We start from the raw sequence: 15,539 nt of genomic DNA on the forward strand, positions 1-15,539 counted from the left end.
ACGCGGCTCACTCTGACGTCCAGATCCAGCACCACCAGGTGTTGCGTTAGGGGCACGTTATGCGACCTTAACGCCCCCTCTAACGCAACGTCCTGGTGTGAAATTAGCCTCAATCTACTCTCAGTTCCGGTTTCCTTTAAAAAGTGGCCCTGAACTCTTGCACAGGACAGAAGGAAAGCATAGAGTAATGCACCCTGTATGTATTTAGAGAGTTTAGCCTGTCTAATACCCCCTCATCTGTGACTAATCACAACAGTAATTTGATCTCTTACCTGTGTCAGCTCAGGAATTGACTCTGCCACGACAAAGCAGGTATATACTCGAATACAAGTCGACCTCGTGTATAAGTCGACCCCAATATTCAGCCCTCTTAAGCTGGAATTTTTTATTGATTCAAGTATAAGTCTACCCAGCAAAGCTAATGGCTGCACTTGTGGCCCAGGAAGGGTTAATGACTGCACTGCATACAGTATTGCAGCCATTAACCCCTGTCTCTTAAGTGCTGCAATTATTCACTCCCCTTCCTGCAGCCCAGTATTCCCCCCCTGCCCCTTTCCTTGTTACTTGTTGTGGCCAGGACTTTCAGACCTGTGTTTTCTTGTCATTTCCTTTCCTCAAAGTATCACTTACCACTGGGTACATTGCTGCAAATGGGAATGTCACTGATACTACTCACATTACTCAGTGTGCTCAGTGTTGCACGTGACTTGTGTATAAGCCGACCCCTATACTTTAATGAAGTTAATCAGACCTAAATTTCTAGACTTATACTCGAGTATATACAGTAATTTGTAAACACAGGACGTTAACACAGGACGAATCTTGCAATAAATTCTGCGGTGTGTCTACTTCCTGTAGACACACCGCAGAATTTATTGCAAGATTCGTAAGAAGTATTGCTTATCTCTTAGAGTAGAGAGGAATTTCTGAGTTCAGGTCCACTTTAAAGGGTTTGAACAGTTTCTACACATCATCTGTGTAATCACCCCTAAGGCCCCGTTCACATCTAAAAACGCAAAATGCTAGCGATCACCGCTAGCGTTTTGCAGGAGTGATTTTTCCACGATTAACGCGTAAAAATCACAGGACACTGTAGAGTTTTTGGGGGCGATTGCGATTAGCGGTTCTATATATGCTAATTGTGATCGCTCCTGAATCGCCTGCAAACCGCTGCATGTAACGCAAAACGCCCACCACCACGGCAGTGAGAACACTGCCATAGGTTAACATGGGCTAGCGGTTTTTAAAAACCGCTAGCGGTTTGCGGTGAGCAGGAATCGCTCGATTCCCGCTCAAGTGAGAACGAGCCCTAAAAAAGGTAGTATCACACTGGTTCATATCGACGCTTACCCTCATTATACTTCACATCAACGTCGGGCTCGATCAGACGTCTCTAAAAGGCACATCAATAATTAATGTTATTTTTACATTCTTTTTTCCTTCTTTTTCTTCACCTGGAGAAGCCGGAATTTCAGCTTCCAGTCCCGGTGTGGCGGCCCGTTGTGGACCTCCTATAAATGATCTCCGTTGTGGAGTTCACTTTTTCCGCAAATGATTTGTCGTCTGAAATAAAAAATACATCATTTTCACAACGTGAAGTCTTTGCTCATGACCGATACAGGACAGCCTGACCTACATCCAGGAAGTGCAATAACTTCACAGGAAACAAATGAGCAGACATTTCCCGAAGCCCACGCTGCTGAGACCCAACAGGGGGGGAAGAGTCTTGCTGCTGCGCACTCAGTGGGGGTGACAGTCACACCTGTCCTGTGATGAAGGGATGTGTCGGATAAACAGAGAGCCGAGTACAGAATTCCTGCCGTGTGTGATCATAATGACTGATACAGAATCTAATTATTACGCTCCCCACCGTCCTACGGGATCGTTTCTGAGATGGTCCTCCTAGGTGCTCCTGTCCCAGCTAACCTCATCCCAATTCCCAACTTCCCAAGTCACCTTACCCCGACTTCCCAGCTATCCTCACCCCTAACTTCCCAGCTATCCTCAATCTCAACTTCCCAGCTATCCTCACCCCTAACTTCCAAGCTATATTTACCTCCAACTTCCCAGCTATCCTCAATCTCAACTTCCCAGCTATCCTCACCCCTAACTTCCCAGCTACCCTCACCCCCGACTTCCCAGCTATCCTCACCCCTAACTTCCCAGCTACCCTCACCCCCGACTTCCAAGCTATCCTCACCCCTAACTTCCAAGCTATATTTACCTCCAACTTCCCAGCTATCCTCACCCCTAACTTCCAAGCTATATTCACCTCCAACTTCCAAGCTATCCTCAATCCCATCTTCACACGCTTAAAGTGAACCAGGGACGAAGCACCCTCATGTATTTTACCATATAGATCAGTGGGAACATTAGAGAAAACCCCTACCCTGCTTTCTGTTTCATTCTGCACTGCACAGCCTGCTTCTAATCAGCCCTGATAAAATCCCTGACTGAGCATTCAGTCTGGCTTTGCTATAATGACTCAGCTATAATGATTCCTGAGCAGAGCCAGCAGGGGGCAGGCTTGGGCATAAAAAGACACCAGAGAACACAGACTGAGCTATAAATATTCCTGAGCAAAGCCAGACTTATGCTCAGTCAGGGATTTTATCAGGGCTGATTAGAAGCAGGCTGTGCAGTGCAGAATGAAACAGAAAGCAAGGTAGGTGTTTTCTCTAATGTTCCCACTGATATATATGGTAAAATACATGAGGGTGCTTCGTCTCTGGTTCACTTTAACCCAACTTTCCAACTATCCTCCTCCCCCAATCCCAGGTAGTCTCATCATACAACTTCCCAGCTACTCTCTCACCCAACTTCCCAGCTATCTTCACACTCCAGCTATTTTGAGGCGTAGAACGCTCTCGAGTATGCAAGTACGGCATGGGCATGTATGTGACCGTGACTGGCCAGATTACCGGAGGAGATTACTACCCAATGGAGCGGCCAGAGAGGATAGCAAGAGAGCCTGTGCACCTCATAGGTCTGGGGGAAGCCCTAGGTAAGTATAAATAACCCCATGTTAGTAGTCTCAGATACACCTTAAGTTGCCAAACATCAGCCTCATAACCTGACTGACTTTGAGAGGATCTGCTGAGGAGTGGGCCAATATCCCTCCTGAGATGTGTGCAAACCTGGTGGCCAACTACAAGAAACATCTGACCTCTGTGATTGCCAACAAGGGTTTGGCCACCAACCATGAAGTCATCTTTTGATAAGGGGTCAAATACTTATTTACCTCAATACAATGCACACCAAGTACTGACTTTGGGGGGCTGGATTTTTGAGGGTCCATTTGTTGTTATTCTGTCTCTCCCAGCTACAATAAACCCCCAATTACAATTACAGACCGATCCTTCCTCAGTCAGAGGCCAAACAAGCCAGATAAGCAGGGGATCAAATACTTCTTCCCCTTACTGTATCTTTACAACCCCATTCCAGCTATCTGCACCCCCTGCACGAAAACATCCAATTATCTTATAAAAAGATTTATGGCGTCACATCCAGTAAAAGCGGCTCAAACTCTCAGCCCTGCGTCTAAAGCGATTTCCACGCTGCGTATCAGATAACAGGGCGTATCGCTCTCCTCCTAGCTTCATCGGGGTAAGCAGAGGGCAGGGGGGAGGAAAGGGGCGCAGGGCGAGATACACTGATAGGGGAAAATAATCATTACACATTCATATACAGCAGACGTTTTCCTGCTACCTCTGTACAGAGAGCTGTGAATCAGGACAATTATAAGGGAAGCTGATTGCCCTACCTGTGAGTAAACATGGAGGGAACATACAAGATAGTGTTCTAGACATGATACCAGCCCGGGGGGTTCCAAGGGAGAAAGGCAAAAGATTGAACACTTAAAGCTTACCTGACACGAGGGGGGGGGGGGGGTAAAATAATTCATACTTTTCATACTTACCTGGCGCATTCTACAGTCCCATGACCACCGTTGCCTCCCTCACTGTCCTCTCAGGGGCCTCTGTTTGGCTGCAGTTGGGCTCTTCAGCGAATGCACGGGTCAGCCGCGTGCACCAGCGACAGGTCTGTGCCACTGTCTTCTGGGGACCCCCGTGTGAGTGGCTGGGCATGTGCTGTGTATGGAGGGGTGCAGAGCAGTGCTTCTGTCTTCCAGGGTCCCCCTTTTTGAGCTATCTGGCCATCTTTGCTGTGTATGGAGGGGTGCAGAGTTGGGAGACGTCCTTTCCTCTGGGGTCCCGCCGGTGTGACGGGGCAGTGGTCTGGCCTGTGCTGTGTATGGAGGGGTGCAGAGTAATGCTTCTGTCTTCTGGTGTCCCACTGAGAGACGGGGCAGTGGTCTGGCCTGTGCTGTGTATGGAGGGGTGCAGAGTTGGGAGACGTCCTTTCCTCTGGGGTTCCCCCGGTGTGACGGGCAGTGGTCTGGCCTGTGCTGTGTATGGAGGGGTGCAGAGCAGTGCTTAGTCCTATGGGGTCCCCCCGGTGTGACGGGGCAGTGGTCTGGCCTGTGCTGTGTATGGAGGGGTGGAGAGCAGTGCTCTGTCCTCTGGGGTCCCCCCGTGTAAAGATGCAGTGGTCTTGCCTGTGCTGTGTATGGAGGGGTGCAGAGCAGTGCTTTGTCCTCTGGAATCCCCCCGTGTGACGATGCAGTGGTCTGGCCTGTGCTGTGTATGGAGGGGTACAGAGCAGTGCTTTGTCCTCTGGGATCCCCCTGTGTGACGGGGCAGTGGTATGGCCTGTGCTGTGTATGGAGGGGTGGAGAGCAGTGCTCTGTCCTCTGGGGTCCACCCATGTAAAGATGCAGTGGTCTGGCCTGTGCTGTGTATGGAGGGGTGCAGAGCAGTGCTTTGTCCTCTGGGATCCCCCTGTGTGACGAGGCAGTGGTCTGGCCTGTGCTGTGTATGGAGGGGTGCAGAGCAGTGCTTTGTCCTCTGGGGTCCCCCTGTGTGACGAGGCAGTGGTCTGGCCTGTGCTGTCTATGGAGGGGTACAGAGCAGTGCTTTGTCCTCTGGGGTCCCCCTGTGTGACGAGGCAGTGGTCTGGCCTGTGCTGTCTATGGAGGGGTGCAGAGCAGTGCTTTGTCCTCTGGGGTCCCCCGTGTGACGAGGCAGTGGTCTGGCCTGTGCTGTCTATGGAGGGGTACAGAGCAGTGCTTTGTCCTCTGGGGTCCCCCTGTGTGACGAGGCAGTGGTCTGGCCTGTGCTGTCTATGGAGGGGTGCAGAGCAGTGCTTTGTCCTCTGGGGTCCCCCGTGTGACGAGGCAGTGGTCTGGCCTGTGCTGTCTATGAAGGGGTGCAGAACAGTGCTTTGTCCTCTGGGGTCCCCCTGTGTGATGAGGCAGTGGTCTGGCCTGTGCTGTCTATGGAGGGGTACAGAGCAGTGCTTTGTCCTCTGGGGTCCCCCTGTGTGAAGAGGCAGTGGTCTGGCCTGTGCTGTCTATGGAGGGGTACAGAGCAGTGCTTTGTCCTCTGGGGTCCCCCTGTGTGATGAGGCAATGGTCTGGCCTGTGCTGTCTATGGAGGGGTACAGAGCAGTGCTTTGTCCTCTGGGGTCCCCCTGTGTGATGAGGCAGTGGTCTGGCCTGTGCTGTCTATGGAGGGGTGCAGAGCAGTGCTTTGTCCTCTGGGGTCCCCCGTGTGACGAGGTAGTGGTCTGGCCTGTGCTGTCTATGGAGGGGTACAGAGCAGTGCTTTGTCCTCTGGGGTCCCCCTGTGTGACGAGGCAGTGGTCTGGCCTGTGCTGTCTATGGAGGGGTGCAGAGCAGTGCTTTGTCCTCTGGGGTCCCCCGTGTGACGAGGTAGTGGTCTGGCCTGTGCTGTCTATGGAGGGGTACAGAGCAGTGCTTTGTCCTCTGGGGTCCCCCGTGTGACGAGGTAGTGGTCTGGCCTGTGCTGTGTATGGAGGGGTGCAGAGCAGTGCTTTGTCCTCTGGGGTCCCCCGTGTGACGAGGTAGTGGTCTGGCCTGTGCTGTGTATGGAGGGGTGCAGAGCAGTGCTTTGTCCTCTGCGGTCCCCCGTGTGACGGGGCAGTGGTCTGGCCTGTATACGGACCCTCTGGTATCCGCCATCGCCAGCAGTACTATGACAAGCTGGAGCAGACGTGTACAGATGGCGCCTCAGCTGGTTCCAATCAGTCAGGCCATAAAAGCCAGGTGCGGGCACACCACACCAGAGCAGGAAAAGATCTGTCAGTTGTCAGTGACTGCTACATGCCGAGATCTGTCCATTAAACTTAAAAGAAAAAGGGGAATAAAGAGACTGAAACAGAGAAGATCTATTAATAGTCCACTTGTAGCCGAATTCTACAGATTGACAGCTTTCCGGGGCCAGGAGAGCCCAGCGGCCGGGGGCAAAAATAATAATAATAATACTGTGCAGAGTGCAGCAGCACACCCACCCAATCGGTGCAATGCCAGCCGCACACACTCCAATCCTATCTCCCCAATATCCAGTTCCTTCAATCTTCCACAGGAGACTACAAATAATTTATCAATCAATGGCACCTTTTTTATCGCTTCAAAGTAGACCTGAGATGAAGGAAGCAAAAGGATTTATACTTACCCGTGGTTCCAGCCCCCTGTAGTCGGTCAGCTTCCCCAATGTCTTTCTGGTCCCCTCTGCTGTCATTCCCAGTAAACTCCCCGACTTGGCTCGGACACAAACACGTTTCGCGGCGCAAGGTCTGCTTCCTCAGTGGCCCAGCAAGTCTGAAGAAAGCCAGCATTCAGAGCTATACCATTGATAGATGACTAGTGAAAATGATGACATATGGAAGAAAGCACCGGTGAGGGCCCCCATTCCCACTAGCTGCAATCCGCTTCAAAAAGTGGATCGCTACCATTTTGCCGAACGCAACAGCAGCGTGATTTACACACAGTAGATCCTCAGCAAAAGTGGATCCGACGCAACTGACAGTTTTTCTCCAGTCAGGACTCAGTCCGGCTGTAGCATACCCCTCACTAATAATGACCCCTTACTAGGAATTACAGCCATAAAACACTTTCCTGATAGAGAACTGGGCTTCTAAGAGCAGGGGATAGATTAAAAAGGGCACTAGTTCATATACTGTATTTTAGCACTCTGAGGCACGGGACAGACTGTTTCATTGAGCTGAGGCAAAACCATTGAATCTACTTTTTTTTTTTATCAAACATAACCTACAGTACAACTGTACAATATCTCAAAGTCATTTTTAGTTATAGGAGGCTAGATACCATTGTTTATTTTAACTTAAAGAGAAACTCCGACCAAGAATTTAACTTTATCCCAATCAGTAGCTGATACCCCCCTTTACATGAGAAATCTATTCCTTTTCGCAAAAACAGACCATCAGGGGGCGCTGTATGACTAATGACTGATATTGTGGTGAAACCCCTCCCACAAGAAACCCTGAGGATCGTGGTACTCCTGGCAGTTTCCTGTCTGTGAACCTTGTTGCATTGTGGGAAATAGCTGTTTACAGCTGCTTCCAACTGCCAAAAACCATGCTGCAGCTACATCACCTGCCAGCAGTAAAAATGTCACCATGTAATAAATGTCAGAATGTAAATCAGGGATTTAAAAGATTTTACAATGGGCAAACAATGACTTAAAGGAATACTATCGATACCCAAGTGTTCTAAAATGACAGTGTGTAAATAATGTCTAAGTAGCTGTGTAAACAATTTCCTACTTTTCATGTTAAATATCAGAGGCAAAAGCTGTAATTTATTGAGGGTAGGATTTAGCTATATTGGGACAAATCAAGTGCAGAAGGGGTGTCTGCTTCAATGCACAGCCAGAGTTGCATATCAGACTACAGAAAGCAAATATCAAACATATCAAACTCTGAAAGCAAAAACAGTATGAAAAAGCTGTGACAATTAGTTACATTTCCTCTGCTCTCTTCAGACATCTCAGTCAGAAACACAAGACACAGGAGCTGCAGCTGTTGGGAGCTCTCTTCTCTGTCACACACAGAGTTACACATAGAGTTACCTGATCAAGTGTGAGGGGAATTTCCCCTCTCCTCATGGCTCAGTCAGCCGTCAGTTTTGGCGTCAGTAAAGTTTGAAAGTATTTTAATAACAGTAAACAAAGAAGTTGCTACTAAAATGTATACACCAGTACTTAGCAGCACTTCCCAAACAATTCCTGAGTCAATTGAAAAAAATATGTGACTCGATAGTATTCCTTTAATCATGTATACATAACTATTGTAAAAATGAAGCACTTTTTTATTACATTATTTTCACTTGAGTTCCTCTTTAAGTTTCACTTTAAGGTCAAAAACATGGTTCTTGTGGTGGTTAATTAGACCGTACTGCCATGAGGTCAGGAGAAGGGTGGACCAAGACACCTCAAACCTGATGTTAGAAGAATTCTACAGTGATGCCAGTACTCAAGCCATACTTAGGTGCCTCAGCATGTCCGTATCTCCGGCGGTTACTCTTTTAATCGCCACTGAGATTTCCGTTCTTCCAGAATACTAACCATGAAGGGTTAAGCACTGAATGTTCCTCGGTGGTTCTCCTGGGAGGCAGAGGATGGATTTCGACACTCCGGGAGCCCAGAGAAGGCTTTCTGTGTCCCCACACCTCTAACAAGGCTCAGATATCAGAAGCCTTCCATCTCTGGACAGTGTCACCAACACACCACCGGAGGGAGCGAGGAGGCTTTATTTATAGGCTCACACCTCCATGCCAGAACCCCCGGCTACCCACCGAGCCGGCCAACTTCAATCAAAGACATCGGAGGAGGCCATTATAGAGGAAATACAGAAACATGGAGCCGGCATGTGGTGGCAGCAGTCCTACAGAGAAGCTCAGCAGGAACCGTTTCCCAATTTACTAATAACAGACCTACTGTCACCATGGGGCAGACCTGTCCATCTATCAAAGCCACCGAGAACTGGAGCAGAACAGGAGCAGATCCAGAGCTGGTGTCTGCATCAGGGGCTATGGTCCATTTCTGCACCAGATTTACTCTGATTGGTCCACTTCTGCACCAGATTTGTGGTGGTTCTCTTCCTCGGGTTTGCTGAGACCTCACACAGAAGGCCACACAAACAATGACTAAATATTTATAAATGAATATTGTAAAAAAAATAAAAAAATAAGCAGTGTCCTCTTGCACACTGCAAGCGATTCCGATTCAGATTCCGCTTTTTAATCAGTTTTTACATCCGATTCAGATTTGCAGTTTGCTCCCTGCACACTGTAAATCGGAATCTGAATCGGATGTAAAAACTGATTAAAAAGCGGAATCTGAATCGGAATCGCTTGCAGTGTGCAAGAGGCCAAATTCATTACGTTATTTTTCCCTACAGTTCCTCTTTAAAGGACAACTGTAGCGAGAGTGATATGGAGGCTGCCATATTTATTTCCTTTTAAACAATACCAGTTGCCTGGCAGCCCTGCTGATCTATTTGGCTGCAGAAACAAGCATGCAGCTAATCTTGTCAGGTCTGACAATAATGTCAGGAACACCTGATCTGCTGCATGCTTGTTCAGGGGCTGTGGCTAAAGGTATTAGAGCCAGAGAATCAGCCGGACAGCCAGGCAACTGGTATTGTTTAAAAGGAAATAAATATGGCAGCCTCCATATTCCTCTTGCTACAGATGTCCTTTAATGATACCAAGATAACATTATTTTGGTGCACACCAATGTGGATTACCGAGGAATGAGATCCGGCCACAGTGAGTTATAGGTATGGTAGCTGAAAGGCAGTGGCGTAGCTAAGGAGCTGTGGGCCCCGGTGCAAGTTTTACATTGGGGTCCCCCAAACACTCTATACATAACAATTGATACGGCGCACCAAAACCTGCCAATGGCAACTACAGTGTCAGAGGTGCAAGAAGGGGATGGGGAACAGATTGTTAATGATTACCACTACTCAAAGTATCTATAGAAGTGATTATTATGTGCACAGGACCAATAGAGAGCTAATACTGCAGTTGAGGGAGGGCCCCTCTGGCCCAAGGGCTCCAGTGCGGTCGCATCCTCTGCACCCTCTATTGCTACGCCACTGCGGCGAAGGGAGGTGAATAAGTCCCATATACGGCTGGCAAGATTGGGATGGGTGATAGGATGGCGGGATCGGGATGGGTGATGGGATGGCGGGATTGGGATGGGTGATAGGATGGTGGGATCGGGATGGGTGATAGGATGGCGGGATCGGGATGGGTGATGGGATGGCGGGATTGGGATGGGTAATAGGATGACGGGATTGGGATGGGTGATAGGATGGCGGGATCGGGATGGGTGATAGGATGGCGGGATCGGGATGGGTGATGGGATGGCGGGATCGGGATGGGTGATAGGATGGCGGGATCGGGATGGGTGATGGGATGGCGGGATTGGGATGGGTGATAGGATGGTGGGATCGGGATGGGTGATAGGATGGCGGGATCGGGATGGGTGATGGGATGGCGGGATTGGGATGGGTAATAGGATGACGGGATTGGGATGGGTGATAGGATGGCGGGATCGGGATGGGTGATAGGATGGCGGGATCGGGATGGGTGATGGGATGGCGGGATCGGGATGGGTGATAGGATGGCGGGATTGGGATGGGTGATGGGATGTCGGGATGGGTGATAGGATGGCGGGATCGGGATGGGTGATAGGATGGTGGGATCGGGACGGGTGATAGGATGGCGGGATCGGGATGGGTGATAGGATGGCAGGATTGGGATGGGTGATAGGATGGGCGATAGGATGGCGGGATTGGGATGGGTGATAGGATGGTGGGATCGGGATGGGTGATAGGATGGCGGGATTGGGATGGGTGATAGAATGGTGGGATCGGGATGGGTGATAGGATGGTGGGATTGGGATGGGTGATAGGATGGCGAGATTGGGATGGGTGATAGGATGGCGGGATCGGGATGGGTGATAGGATGGTGGGATCGGGACGGGTGATAGGATGGTGGGATCGGGATGGGTGATAGGATGGCGGGATCGGGACGGGTGATAGGATGGTGGGATCGGGATGGGTGATAGGATGGCGGGATCGGGATGGGTGATAGGATGGTGGGATTGGGATGGGTGATAGGATGGCGAGATTGGGATGGGTGATAGGATGGCGGGATCGGGATGGGTGATAGGATGACAGGATCGGGATGGGATGTCGGGATGGGTGATAAGATGGTGGGATCGGGATGGGCGATAGGATGACGGGATCGGGATGGGTGATAGGATGACGGGATCGGGATGGGTGATAGGATGACGGGATCGGGATGGGTGACAGGATGGCGGGATCGGGATGGGTGATAGGATGACAGGATCGGGATGGGCGATAGGATGACGGGATCGGGATGGGTGATAGGATGACGGGATCGGGATGGGTGATAGGATGACGGGATCGGGATGGGTGACAGGATGGCGGGATCGGGATGGGTGATAGGATGACAGGATCGGGATGGGATGTCGGGATGGGTGATAAGATGGCGGGATCGGAATGGGCGATAGGATGACGGGATCGGGATGGGTGATAGGATGACGGGATCGGGATGGGTGATAGGATGGTGGGATCGGGACGGGTGATAAGATGGTGGGATCGGGATGGGTGATAGGATGGCGGGATCGGGATGGGTGATAGGATGGTGGGTTCGGGATGGGTGATAGGATGGTGGGATCGGGACGGGTGATAAGATGGCGGGATCGGGATGGGTGATGGGATGACGGGATCGGGATGGGTGATAGGATGACGGGATCGGGATGGGTGATAGGATGAGTATCACACGGAAGGCTCTTCGGATTGACTTGCGGCGTCTGTAGCGGATTGTGTGAGCGGAGCCCGTTCTCCGTCAGCGGGTGACACTAACACATCCTGACAAGTCCGCACACAAGCCAAACAAATAGAGGATTAGCTACCACAGCTTGCGCCGGCTTCAAACAAACCAATTCAAAACAGATCTTCACGGCCTGGCAGCAGCCGCCGGGGCCTGGAAAATGGAAGCGCTGCCAGCGAGGGCTCTGGGAAAGGAGTGCAGCAGGCTCTACCCTGCAGGAGTGGGAAGAGGGGGCCGCCCCGGGGGGGAGCCGTGCGGCTTTCGCTTTACTAGACTCCAGCTACACCGCCGTTTATTGCCGCTTCCTCAGGGCTCCGAGCGGCTTTATGAGAAACAGCACTCCTAAAACACACCACAAATAAAAGAAATGCAGCAGCCTGCGCCTGTTAAACCTCCCTGTCCAGCCTGAAATATACATCTCTGCCATGGAAAATAATTGTAACAGTTGGAAGTAAAAAAGTAAAGAGTGTAATTGGTGGGTTTCCTTAAAGCACACCTGTCACCAACAGGAAGTGATAATAGTCTGAGTCTCCGCCCTGACACTTCACTTGGCCAGTCCATCCTTGCCAGGCCAGGATAGCCGCTGATCTTCAGCTACATCTGTTGCTGCCAACTTTTGGAGAAGTGTCTTTGCAGAACTGATGTTTTAAAGAATGATTTTTCAAGGTTTTCTCGATGTCTCGTCTGTTTACATGTTCAAAACCTCCAAACTTCCAGAACAGTCATTACCAGTGGCTGAATCTATCTCAACTGTAAGTGAACAGTTTTCTTTTTCTCTGCTAGAGGAGAGGTCATTAGTTCACAGACTGCTCTGAAAGACTCATTTTGAATGCTGAGTGTTGTGTAATCTGCACATATTAGAGAATGATGCAATGTTAGAAAAAACACTATATACCTGAAAATATAAATATGAGAATATTTTCTTTGCTGCTAATCTTCTAGTAATTATTCATAGTACACAACCAATTCATTATATCATATATTTTTTTTCGCTTCAGTGTCTCTTTAAAGACTCATTGGGCCGGATACAATTTACTTTTTCTTCTAAAATTTCTCCTAGGTGATATTTTCCCATCTTATAAATTAAATTCCTTAGAATAATTCTGCTCTTTTCCACTTGCTTTTTGATAATTTTTCAATTGCAGAGTGCTGAAAAGATATTTTAAACAGAAGAGGAAATGTATCTCCCAGGAGAAAACGTGAATGGGATCAGGCAGGGAGCTCATTCAGCATTTCCAATCGGAATGAGTGGAAATCCGATTTACCGCAGCTCGGTCATTTTACCCAATCACAGAACTTGGAAGCATTGGATCATTCAGAGAATGCAGAATTTTTTCTGCAAAAATTGGATGACTGTGGTCATTTTAGACCGATTGCAAGATTATGTTTTTACGATTTCTGTTTTTTGGTTTTTTTTTTTTGCTTTCTCTGATGAAAAAAATTACAAATAAAATACTCCTTGGAAATCGGAAAATCAGAAAAATGGGAAAATTGGAAGAAATTGGAATAGCCACGGAATCAGAGATCGGCATTTCTGACTATCCATAGAGTTTTAGTCTGATTTAACAGACATCTTTAAATGAATCCATTCCAGGTTTTCCCAGACCTCTGGCAATATCTTACATAGTTCTCTATAAGTTGTGTCTCCTCCATCTACTTTCTCAGCAATTTTAAGGTACCATCCCACCTGCAATCTTCACTCCATCCATGAAACCCGCCTGCCCTTTTTTTCTAGTTACTCCCTCTCACTCTCGCATCCAGGATTTCTCACAAGCTTCATCTTCTCTTTGGAAATGATTCCACAGCTTGTCCACAACACTCCAAGCCTAGAAACCTTTAAACGCATCCTCAAAAGGCACCTCTTTAGACAACCCTATAATTAGTCAAGGGTTGGACAGAGGTGCCTGGCTCTACTGACCACATATGCTATTGCTCCGTTGTTATTGCCTGATGAAGCGGGATCAAACCTGCGAAACGCGTTGCATATTTAGAGTTCATAAATAAAATATATTGAGCGTCTTTACTACAGTCGTGTGTCTGCTTGGGGGAGGTAAGTCCACCACTACCAAGAATTTGGTTTTTAAGCTCATTTAGCTTTCTTTTATCCTTTTGGCGCCTCTGTTCTCCTGCATACTATAATTAGTCAAGGCCGGGCATATACTTTTTTGGCTTCCACTCCAACTACCTTGCAAAGGCATAGCCCTCCCCCTAGTGGGATACTTCTTCTTTCAAATGAACATGCATCTGTATTTTGCACCCGTGCTGCTGGATGCTACAACTGTTCTGTACATGGAATGTATCTATGATCTCTGCTGTCTGTATTGTATTTTGTATAGTGCTACGGAAAAGGCTGGTGCTAGATAAATAAAAAATACTAATAATAAAATAGTAATTTCCCCAGTGGAGATACTTGGAGAAGTTTGTAAGTCAGACAAAACTCTACCAAGACCTCTCCCTACAGGAGGCGGTGTGATGTGCAAATTCCATCTAGTGTAGTTCTAGTCTACAAGTATTTTATAAGCCACTAACTAGAGAGCATCGAACTTACACCAAAGCCTTTCCCTGGAAGCGCCTTTTCCTTGGAACGCCGCGAACAGACAAAACTCGCTCATGACCTCTGCCTGCAGGAGGTGGTGTGATGTGCAAATTCCATCTAGTGTAGTTCTAGTCTACAAGTCTTTTACAAGCCACTAACTAGAGAGCATCAAACTTACACCAAAGCCTTTCCCTGGAGGCGCCTTCTCCTTGGATCGCCGCGAACAGACAAAACTCGCTCATGACCTATGCCTGCAGGAGGTGGTGTGATGTGCAAATTCCATCTAGTGCAGGTCTAGTCTACAAGTCTTTTACAAGCCACTAACTAGAGAGCATCGAACTGACACCAAAGCCTTTCCCTGGAGGCACCTTCTCCTTGGAACGCCGCGAACAGACAAAACTCGCTCATGACCTCTGCCTGCAGGAGGCGGTGTGATGTGCAAATTCCATCTAGTGCAGGTCTAGTCTACAAGTATTTTACAAGCCACTAACTAGAGAGCATCAAACTTACACAAAAGCCTTTCCCTGGGAAGCGCCTTCTCCTTGGAATGCTGCGAACAGGTGCTAACTATCTGCAGAAAAGCCTGCTTATATATTTTTAATATACATTTAATTATTCACAGGAATAAAAAATAGACCAGGAGTCTCTGCATCCAATAACTCATAAGTGTAAGCGTTTCTTCCCCAAAGACGCGTCCAGCAGTTCTGCAGCGGAATAATAGAACAACGGGTGGCGGGATGGCTAAACCATATGTCTGCACGGCTGCCCGATGACGCCCCGCCGTAAAACAGGAAATTATCAGGCAGAGGAAAATACAAGTGTCACTACCAGAGATGAATAATTGATCGGATTCTAATCCACAGATCAGCAGAAATACGAACGCCGTCCGGGGCCTGGAGCAGGGCTAAGCCTCAGCTAAACTGGCCTCATGTGTCTGCACATTCCTGGGACTAGGATAAGACTGAGCAGAACACACACAGAGGGGAGTCTATGGGAAGGGGGCTCGTATCTACTATGTAATCCAGAGGTGGTCAACTGACCAGATATGGAGGGTCTCAAGTGTGACTCAGACATCACCAGAGTCAGTACAATATATTCTAAGATGCCCATCACTGGTCCTAAATTTGTGACCCAGATAACTACGATTTCTCTAACCCTGAAAATGGGATTGTACTCCCAAAACGGACATTTGTTAGGTACATAAAAGAACATTTGAAAGCATTCCAAAGCATTCCCCTTGCGTAAAAACCTGTA

General features: G+C 48.6%; 2 protein-coding genes across 5 annotated transcripts in view; both read right to left on the bottom strand.

Annotated features, from left to right (window-relative positions):
• The window catches only part of CNTFR (ciliary neurotrophic factor receptor), an 841,679-nt gene that overhangs the window by 585,176 nt on the left and 240,964 nt on the right, over window positions 1–15,539 (bottom strand). The window lies entirely within an intron of this gene.
• LOC137544123 (uncharacterized) lies at window positions 9,974–13,028 on the bottom strand. Its single transcript, XM_068265193.1, has 2 exons — window positions 13,015–13,028; window positions 9,974–11,729 (listed from the first exon to the last, which is right to left on the bottom strand). The coding sequence occupies exons 1-2, from the start codon at window positions 13,026–13,028 to the stop codon at window positions 9,974–9,976; spliced, it is 1,770 nt and encodes a 589-aa protein (XP_068121294.1).

This window comes from Hyperolius riggenbachi, chromosome 1 (genome assembly GCF_040937935.1).
Source record: "Hyperolius riggenbachi isolate aHypRig1 chromosome 1, aHypRig1.pri, whole genome shotgun sequence".
Taxonomy (NCBI): Eukaryota; Metazoa; Chordata; class Amphibia; order Anura; family Hyperoliidae; genus Hyperolius; species Hyperolius riggenbachi.